Consider the following 10,348-nt stretch of genomic DNA (forward strand, 5'->3'; position numbering starts at 1 on the left):
GCCCTGTTTCTCTTTAGTAAAATTGAAGAATAAGAAGAAAAAAAATTAAAAAATAATTCTAAAAAAGAAAAAAAGCCTTTTCTTTAAATAAGATAAAATAAAACTCCGTATCTTTGTGTAGGTTCAGAATTCTCGGGTGTGTCTGCATGCGTGTATAAGATAACTGTGGGGTCAGCCTTGTTAACACCATCTTGTGTAACTCTGTCTACTGAAGCTTACCCCACCTTCTCCCACCTTTCAGATGCCAGACCAGTTTGACCAGGCGGTTGTCCTGAACCAGCTGCGGTACTCGGGGATGCTGGAGACAGTGAGAATTCGCAAAGCTGGGTATGCAGTCCGAAGACCCTTCCAGGATTTCTACAAAAGGCAAGAAGGAGCCGAAGGGATCGCTTTTCTTTTCAGAGGGGTTGGGGAAAGCGGAACCGTAGCAGCAGGTGACACCGTGTCTGTGTACTGCAGGTATAAAGTGCTGATGAGGAACCTGGCCCTGCCCGAGGACGTCCGTGGGAAGTGCACGGCTCTCCTGCAGCTCCACGATGCCTCCAACAGCGAGTGGCAGCTGGGGAAGACCAAGGTATCATTGTGGAGGGACAGCAGCTTCTGCGAGCACCCCAAGGAAGTCAGGGGACACTCACGGGGCTTCATGTCCTGTGATGCTACTAATTGAGTGCTCGCTGTTTTTTCTCTTTAATTTTGCCACAGTGCTCGCCAGTCTAGAGAGGGAAAGGGAGAACTCAGCCCCCATGGGGTGTGGTCACTACGCAGTCACTTCTCCATTCACTTCTCCCTCTTGGGATTTTGGACACACACACATGCGCATGGCATGTTTTTCAAGCTGTCACGTCTGGGATTTAGACCATGCCTTTGGCCATATGCAATCCAGCTGAATCATCCACCACACCACCACTGCCCTGCCTTATAAGTTTCTTTATTTCTTCTATGAGTGAAGGAGACAGAGAGAGCGCCAGTACCCTCATAAGGGTCCTGATGCCATGGTCTGCTCCCAGCCTCAGCCTGCCCTGGATCGGGAACATGTTCCTGGCATACTTAACGAAGTCTCCGGGTCTAAACCAGAATCTTCCCATGTGGGCGGGTGTTAGGTTTTACCACTGCACCACCAGCCAGTCCCTTGATGGCTTAACATTGGACAGGTCCACCTGTGGTCACACCTGCTGTAGTCTTTCGTCTTCTAGACAGCTACTACTAATAATTTATTTGAAGTCCTTGACTTGTCAGGGACTGCTTCATTAGGGGTTACTTCTATAGGGAAGCATCTCATACTAATTTTGTGTGTGTGTGTGTGTGTGTGTGCGTGTGCGCACGCGCACGTGTATGTGTTCATTTAGGCTATCAACTATGTTGGCCAGTGTCACTTAGTGTCATAGAGGTACCTCCATCCTTTAAGAGGTGAGACCTCAGAGCCTTCTAACTCTATAATTTACATGCTGGATGCTATCCCTGCAGCCCTAGCAGCTATTGTGTGTAGGATGCCAGCAATCCTAAATCCTGTGGTTTCCCGAAAACCCAGTCCAGAGAATACAAAGGAACATAGACTTTTTAGAAAAAGAGCTCAGGAGAGCTCTTGGCAGTATAGTAGTCTGTTTTGTGTTTTTTTTTTGTTTTTTTTTTTTTTTTTTTTTTTTAGTAATGAAAGCAATTGTACTTTCTATAAACGAACACCTGCCTATCTCACTACCTCATGCAGAAAGTAATAGCCGAGCTCATTAGGACTCTCCTCTGCCTTTAGCAAGCAGCCTCTTCCTTAGCACCAACCACCTGTCCAACTTGCCTTACAGTTTGTATTATGGAAGTCAGGCCCAAGGAGGGCTTGGCACCTGGGGTGGCATAGGGAACACAGCAAGGAGTGCTGTCCTCCTTTCACTATGTCGTTGGAAGATGAGACATTCACTTACAACAAATAAATAGTGCAGTATAATCTCTTTAAGGAGAAAGATGGGAGTGAGATCCCCAAAGTATAGATGCTCCTCAGCTTCTGGTGGGGTTAGAGCCCAATAAACCCATTTCATTGAAAGTATTGTAAGTCAAAATGCATTTAATATACCTCATCTATTGACCTTTGTAGTTTAACCCAGCCTACCTTAACATGGCCAGGTGGCATGGTGGCTAAGCTACTGGACTCCCACATGGCCAACTGTGGTTTCGGTCTTGGACCCGGTGGCTTTAAAGTCATGCTGGGCATAGTTTATGCCTGTGATCCAAGGAGGAGAATGGAGGAGAAGGGATTGCACATGGGCCATTCTCCCTGGAAGTGATTTCTCACTTGCCCTTTCACAGTCTCTATCTTTGCTGTGAGCACAAAAAGACATGCTCAGAACACTTAATGTTAGCATACAGTTGGTCAAAATCTCCTAATATGAAGCCTGCTTTATGACAAAGTGCTGAGTGGTTCCTGTGGCTGACTGAACACAATGTATAGTAGAGTACAGTATAAGTTGTTTACCCTGGCGATGGCATGGCTGAATGGGAGCTGCCGACGCCACTGCCCACAGCACAAGAAAGCATGATGTGGCATCCCGGTAGCCCAGGACAAGATCAGAATTCTGTATATAGTTTCCAACAAATGCATATCACTTTCCCACCATCGTAAAGTTAAACAGTCATAAGTTGAACCATCATAGGTCAGGGACCATTTGTATTCAAGGAAAGAAAGTCTTTAAAGAAGAGTTAAGTTTTTTAATGATTTATTTAATTTTATTTATTATTATTATTTAATTTGCTACAGGGCACATGCACTCAACAGAGAGAGACAGAGAGAGAGCAAGCCACCAGATCTGGGACTCACACCGTGGTTGACCTTGTGGGAGTCCAACACCTTAATCACCATGCCACCTGCTGGCTCAGAAGAGTTCAATTTTAATTGGGGAAAGGTTAGAAGTAGAAGTTGGATGGTAGCTTATTTGTCCGTAGAGACGTTAGGAGGTAAATGTGAACAGGAAAACATTTGAGCTGTGTCCTCTAGATAGCTTTGACTTTGACCTACATTTGATTTCGTTACTCACCAGCGTGTGTTTCAGTGTCACCACCAGGAAGTCTTTGCATTCGAAACCTTGAACCTCTAATGGACGTCTAGATCCTTTGGTAAATGAGGTTTCATCCATATGCCACAGAGAGAAATATGGCCATTGAAATCAGAGTTATACATGGCACCAGGACTGGTCCCAGAGCCCAGTGGTTAAGGGAGGGTCCCACATGGCAAATCTTAGTTAACATCCTGGCTCTGATGGCTTGAAAAACACACTAGGCCTGTGTGTGTACATACTCAAAATCCAAACAGGATGGTGACACGGAGACAGGGTTGCGGTGCAGACACACCTCGTTAAGGGGTGCTTTCTTCTATTTCTTCTCTCTGTGAGTGCATGTACCCTTTGGCAATTAAAAAAAAAATGGCACCAGGTCGAGGTGGCTGGCTTATTATCAAACAGCTTAGTCCTTCTAGGGCACAAATTCTTATCTATAGGACTGGGGTAACCAATACAGAAGAGGGAGGCCTGTCCAGTAAAAAAAAAAGAGCCTTGTAGGAGAGTCTGATGCACTTTTCTCCTGAGCAGTTACTTGTACTCTCTGCCTCAAGACTCCAGAATATTTTGCCTTTGCACTACCTTGCCAGAACTTGCTTTATTTGGCCACTGTACTACCTTGTCAGAGCTTGCTTTATTCTATGGCAATAAAACCTGCTACAGTTTTTATAAGAACATTGTTCTTTTTTTAAATTTAACTTAATTAATTAATTAATTTTAATTTACCCAAAGGTGTGTGTTGTGGGGAGAGAGAGAGAAAGCAAGCTGCCGGGTCTGGGACTTGAACCATAGTCGGTCATGTGGGAGTACAGTGCCCTTCACCACCACGCCACCTGCCGACCCCAAGAACACTGTTTTAAGATAATTAATAGAATCTGGTTTTTTTCTTAGATTATTTTATTTTTGGAAAGGTTTTTGCTATAGGGCACGTGCGCTCACCAGAAAGAGACAGAGAGACAGAAAGCAAGAAGTCACCCCCTCAGGGGGCAGGGCCACTCCGCAATCCCTTCTCCTCCATTCTCCTCATAGGTCCAGGACTCGAACCATGGTCAACTACATGGGAGTCCAGCAACATAGCCATTACGCCAACTGCTGATCCCCAATCAATAGAATCCTAATGTAAAATAATGGGAAAAGGGGCCACATAAACTTGTTCCTGTTGGCTGTTGAGTCAAGTTCAACCCTGCCACCCCTGGAACAGGCAGTGCCTTTTCCTGAGCCGCTCAGTGGATTGATTGAGGCTCTGAGATGCTTCCATCATGCTGACTCAGTTTTGGCCAGGCCCTGGGAGCATGGCCATGTGACTTGGGTTCACCACAACACAACTCTCTGCATGGTTGCAAAAATTCATGTTGGAGTTTTCTCTTTTTTTAAGAGATTTTTGCTGTAGGGTGCATGTGCTCACTGGAGAGACAGACAGAAAGAGAGAGAGATCACTCCCCGGGGGGGATGGCTACACCACAATCCCTTCCCCTCCAGTCTCCTTTCAGGATTTTGGGCACACACAGACATGTGCCCAAAGTGAGTGTCAAGCCACTGGGTCCTAGACTTGGTGAGAGTCCAGCGATATAACTATTATGCCACCTGCTGGTCCAATGTGGTTTTTTGTTTTGTTTTTTAATTATCCATTTTTAATTTGTCAGAGGGGTCGTGTTCTCACCAGAGAGGGAGATGGTGAGGAAGAAAGTACCCTCAGTGGTGTGGCTATGCCACAATCCTTTTTCCTTTACTTCTCCATACAGCAATTTGGGGCACACATGCACACATGCCTGGCTGCGGGTCAGGATTTGAACTGCTGGTCATGGAGATGGCTCCAGAGAGGATGTTCTTTTTCTTTTTCTTTTTTTTTTTTTTGAGAGGTTTTTGCTATAGGGCTCGTGTGCTCACCAGAAAGACAGAAAGTGAAAAATCACTCCCAAGGTGGGATGGCCACGCCACAATCCCTTCTCCTCTCAGGATCTTGGGCATGCGTGCACATGCGCCCTGAGTGAGTTTAAACCCCCGGGTCCAGAACTTTGAACCATGGTCAAACTACATGGGAGTCCAGCAACATAGCCCTTATACCAACTGCTGGTCCCCAAATAGGATGTTCTTAATGAAGCCCAGTCTGGTCTCTTAAGAGCATTTTGGTCTGTCTGTTTGCCCTTCAAGTTAGTGAAGGAGGCTTTAAGTGAGGATGTGGCAGTATAACTTACTAGGTCACTGGAAAAGTCATGATGTGTTTTCTATACAAATAACTGTTGTGACTTTCCTGAGCACCCAATATAGGCAGATGAAGAACTGGCATTTTACTGAGCAGAAAACTAACTAAAGCTGGTATTTCTCTGATTCTGAGTTCAGCAAAGCCATTTTTCAGACTTCTTTGTTTATGAAAAGAGAGAGAGAAATAGGGGCCCCTGACGGGGTCTTACTGCTCCCTGCCAGCCTGTCAGCCAGCCAGATCACAGGGGCACCTGGTATGTTAGCCTGAATCCAGATCTCAGATGAGAACCTCGGACCTTCTTGTAAGGTTCCAACATTGTGCAGTGGCACCCAATAATCTATGTCACTGTGGCTCGGGTGACTTTCTTCAAATTTCTGGTAATGGAAGAGACATTTGTTCCTTAAAAAAGTTTCCCATTTATTGGGCCAGCGGGTAATGTAAAGGTGAAGATGCTGGACTCCCATGTAGTTGGTCGCAATTCAAGTCCCGGACCCATAGCTTCAACTCACACCAGCCGCATGTGCATGCATGCTCAGCATCCTAAGAGGATACAGAGGAGAAGGGATTGTGTGTCTCCAGCAAGTGCATGCACCCTATAGCAAAAAATCTCTTAAAAAAAAAAGTTTCCAATTTATTCACCTCATTAATGTATCACTCATTAGAGTCAACCCGTTATGTCCCCACAACCTCTTTTCCCCAGGGTTTGAGTTTATTACTTTTTTTTTTTTTTAAAGGTTTATGACATAGGGACCAGCAGTTAGTGTAATGGCTATGTCGCTGGACTCACATGTAGTTGACCGTGGTTCGCGTCCCGGACCCGGTGGCTTAAAACTCACGCCAGGTGCGTGTGCGTGCGGGCCCAAGATCCCAAGAGGAGAATGGAGGAGAAGGGATGCAGCGTGGCCATCCCCCCTGGGGGTGATTTCTTATTTTCTGTCTCTCTTATCTCTCTGGTGAGTGCATGCGCCCTGTAGCAAAACCCTCTCCAACCACCCCCTAGGGGACTTGGCCACCCTGCAATTCCTTCTCCATTCTCCTCCTGAGTTTTTGGGCACATGTGCACATATACCTGGTGTGATTTTCATGCCACTAGGTCTGGGATTCGAACCATAGTCAGCCATGTGGGAGTCCAGCATGTCAACCACCATGCCACCTGCTGTTTTTTTTTTTTTTTTTGGAGAGATTTTCGCTATAGGGCATGTGCGTTCACCAGACAGACAGAGAGAGACATAGAGACAGAAAGTGAGAAATCACCCCCTGGGCGGAATGGCCACGCCGCAATCCCTTCTCCTCCATTCTCCTCTCGGGATCTTGGGCACGCACGCACACGCGCCCGGCGTGAGTTTTAAGCCACTGGGTCTAGGACACGAACCGCGGTCGACTATGTGGGAGTCCAGCGACATAGCCATTAGCCAACTGCTGGTTCCCCTGGTCCCTGGTTTTATAACTTCTACACACTCATGGGAGCAAAGCCATTAGGGGGAGATAATATAATGCCAAAAAATAAAACAAAACCCTCAAAAGTTTGCTTCTTTAAACTCCAGTCTTGATGAAAACTGCTTTGATACATGGTTTTATGTTAAATACCAAGAATTTGAATTTCTCAACATCTTTAATCATTATTACACCAAACAAGCCTCGTACTTGTGTCTTCTGCCCTTTAAAATTACAGACAATTTGTTTTTGTTTGCTAAGGATACAGGCTTTTGCCTCAATAGAGCATATTAACCACAGTTACAGGAAGTGGATTGAGTGTATGAAAGCTTTCTGGAGAATTAATTATAGAGTTTTGCAAATTCTCAGGAGCCTGGGAAATAGTAGCAGCTCCTGTGAGTTGCAAGGCAGCAAATTTGCAAAGCAAATATTCACAGAGCCTAAAAAGGACCCTTTATTTTTTTTTCCCAGATGTCGTGGAGGGATGGGGCAGAGTCTGGAAAAATGTGCCTTCAAGAGTACAAAATGCATCATTTCAGGCTCGAATGACTTGTGGGAGCTTAGACTAAAAGCGGAGGCACCTAAATGCCTCCATGCTGACCATGAACAGAAAAGCATACAAGTATTTGGCTCTAGTTTCTTTAGGGAATAATTCAAAACTTTTAACGCATGTACTAAATCTGAACTTGCAGAATTAAAAGCAACTGTGATTATGAGTTCTCATTTCATATCTTTTCAAAAGTTAAGAATTCTAATACAATGTACCAGTAATTGGACATGCTTACTTTACTTGACAAGCATAGGATTGAGGTGTCTACTCACAGAAGCAGGCCAGCAAACAGCCACAGTTTATTGGGTCCTGACTGGTACGCTGGTGAGAGCAGAACTGAGGTGTAGCCAAAATGGTTCAGCTCTTCATTTCAAATTCAGTGTTCAGGACTGCATTCTTTTTTATTTTTTTGAAGTTGGCAGAGTGTGTACTTGCTCACCAGAGAGTAAGGGCAAGGGCAACAGCACCCCCCAGTGGGTCATGGTCACACGGCAATCTCTTCTCTATCCCATCAGGGTTTAGGGCATGCATGCACATGCGCCCAGTGTTTTTTCCAAGCTGCCACGGCTGGGGTTGAATGATGGTTGGCCATGTAGGATGCAGCTTCCTTGACCACTAGGATAGAGGGCCGGCCATAGGATTGCATTCTTACTGCCAGTATTTGTAATGTGCACTTTAAAGGTTTTGAGGCCAAGATACTTTGATTGTAATCACTTAGCAGGCCTAAAGAGAGGGTTTCTGTGTGATAGCAAAATAAAATTTTGGAAGTTTCCTGCATTCTCTCCCTCTCCCCCCTTTCTTCCTCCTTTTTTCTGTATCTCTTGTTACTTAGACTCAATGTAGGACCCATGCCGGTTCATGGATTATCTGTCTTTGTCCATGATAAGATACGTATTTAGAAACTTCAGCAGCAATTTGGCATCTTTATATGCTTATTGAGTCTAATAATAATGACCCCAAAATGAGGCTTGTATTTTATGTCTTTTTTGTTCTTTCCTTCTTGTGATATGTCTTCATTGGGTTTACAGATGTAGCATTCCATGAGAGGTGGGATGTTTACAAAGCACTCTTCTAGAAGGCATGACCTTGTGACCTGGGGGCAAATTGAAGGAGTAAAAAAAAAAAAGCCTTTCCCCCAAAGATTCTCTGCCTGAGAGATGTCTTCCTTCTACCTTAGTATTTGCTTCTGACATGTGATTCCCTCCTGGGCAGGTCTTTCTTCGAGAATCCTTGGAGCAGAAGCTTGAGAAACAGAGGGAGGAGGAAGTTACCCGGGCAGCCATGGTGATCCGAGCCCACATCTTGGGATACTTGGCCCGGTGAGAACTATATTGAGGGGAGAAGGTGGTGAGCTCCATCAGGGGCCCTTCCTCTGCTGCGTGTCCTGGTGGAGCAGCTCAAGTGGTTTGCATCGAGGGAATTCCCATATCAGACCTCCTAGCTATCTGAAGGAAGCTCAGTTAGCCTCACCTGGGCCGAAAGTAGAGAAGAATGCTCATTGCTTCTCGATGTCTGCAGGGAGATCTTTAAATTATCACCTGCTTCCTCTGCATTGTGCATTGAAGCCACAGCAGCCAGCTGTTACTTTGATCATTTTGTCTAGAGAGGCCTATTCCTGTGTGCAGAGCGGAGCACCTTTTCCTGTGCATTTCAGTCGGCTGAGTAGCACACCATGTAAAACCTTGCACATTGCATTTGCTGTGTACAAAGCCATCCTGCTCTGCTGGTGGTTTGGTTTGGTTTGGATTTTTCTCATAGAACAAGAAAATACTCCAGGTCCCTCTTCTTGTTTACTCAATCGCCCCCACCCCAGGACTGTACAGAGACAGCATTAGGGTGTATATGTTTACTTAGTCAAGCTAGTGATAGGGTTCTTTCTTTAGTTTTGTTTGTTATTATCCTTTTTTTGTTTTCCTGATGTTTTGTTTTGACCAAAGAGGCCTCCTTGCTCTCTGCTCTCTCCCTAATGAGAGTATCCTGTCCAGACTAGGTCCCCTTCCTTTGTTTTCCAGCCTTAATGTGAGGGTCATCTGCAGAGCTCAGTGCCTCAGCTCCTCACCCGCTCTGCTGTTGCTCTCTCTTTGTTTTCAGAAAGCAATACAGAAAGATCCTTCACTGTGTAGTGATCATACAGAAGAACTACAGAGCATTGCTTCTGCGGAGGAGGTTTTTGCACCTGAAAAAAGCAGCCATAATTTTCCAGAAGCAACTCAGAGGGCAGATTGCTCGCCGAGTTTTCAGACAACTGCTGGCAGAGAAGAGGGAGCGGGAAGAAAGGAGGAAACAGGAAGAAGAAGAGAAGAAGCGACGGGAGCTAGAAGAAAGGTACAAGACCTTCTTTGCTTGGATGCAGCAGGAGGGTTACTGCGAGCTGCAGGCTTGGCGTCTGTGCAGCAAGATCCCCGGGGCTGTGTGGCACCTACTGTGGCAACGGTAGCTCTCGGCAGCTGGAGTGTCCGACTTTCCCGGCAGCATTGCAGACCCAGCTAGGGTCTGTGCATATAGAATCGATATGCTGGCAGAGGAGGAGGCCCGTCTCTACTTAACAAAGCCTTTTTTTTTCCTTCTTGGGTTTTTTTTTTTTTTTTTTAATTTGTTTGTTTTGCTATGGGGCCTCCTATTCACCCAAAAATGGGAGGGGAAAGTCAGAAAGCACCTTGCTTTTTGGGGATGGTCACACCACAGTCCTTTTCCTTCATTCTCCTTTGCGCATGCAAGCTCATGCACCTGCTGTGTTTCTCAAATCATCGGGTCTGGGTCTGGCCGCAGGTCTGGGCACAGGTCTGGGTCCAGGTGTGGGTGTGGGTCAGGGTCTGGATCTGGATTGTGGGTCAGGGTCCAGGTCTGGGATTGAAACATGCAGTTGGCCATGTGTGATCCAGCCACCTTAATCTCCACACCATCAGCTGGCCCCAAAGCCTTTTTAAAAAAATTTGATCTCCTTGGGAACCAGCAGTTAACGTAATGGCTATGTCGCTGGACTCCCACGTAGTCAACTGTGGTTCGCGTCCCGGACCCGGTGGCTTAAAACTCACGCCGGGCGCGTGTGCGTGCGTGCCCAAGATCCCAAGAGGAGAATGGAGGAGAAGGGATTGCGGCGTGACCATCCCCCCTGGGGGGTGA

The 10,348-nt window shown here is 46.0% G+C and overlaps 1 protein-coding gene across 1 annotated transcript in view; it reads left to right on the forward strand.

Moving 5' to 3' along the window:
- MYO10 (myosin X) overlaps positions 1-10,348 on the forward strand; it is a 267,646-nt gene that overhangs the window by 220,762 nt on the left and 36,536 nt on the right. The window contains 4 exon segments of the mRNA XM_014582836.2: positions 242-366; positions 460-574; positions 8,438-8,544; positions 9,317-9,550. Coding sequence (XP_014438322.1) covers positions 242-366; positions 460-574; positions 8,438-8,544; positions 9,317-9,550 — 581 coding nt within the window.

The sequence above is a fragment of the Tupaia chinensis genome, unplaced genomic scaffold, assembly GCF_000334495.1.
Source record: "Tupaia chinensis unplaced genomic scaffold, TupChi_1.0 Scaffold143836_1, whole genome shotgun sequence".
Classification (NCBI taxonomy): domain Eukaryota; kingdom Metazoa; phylum Chordata; class Mammalia; order Scandentia; family Tupaiidae; genus Tupaia; species Tupaia belangeri.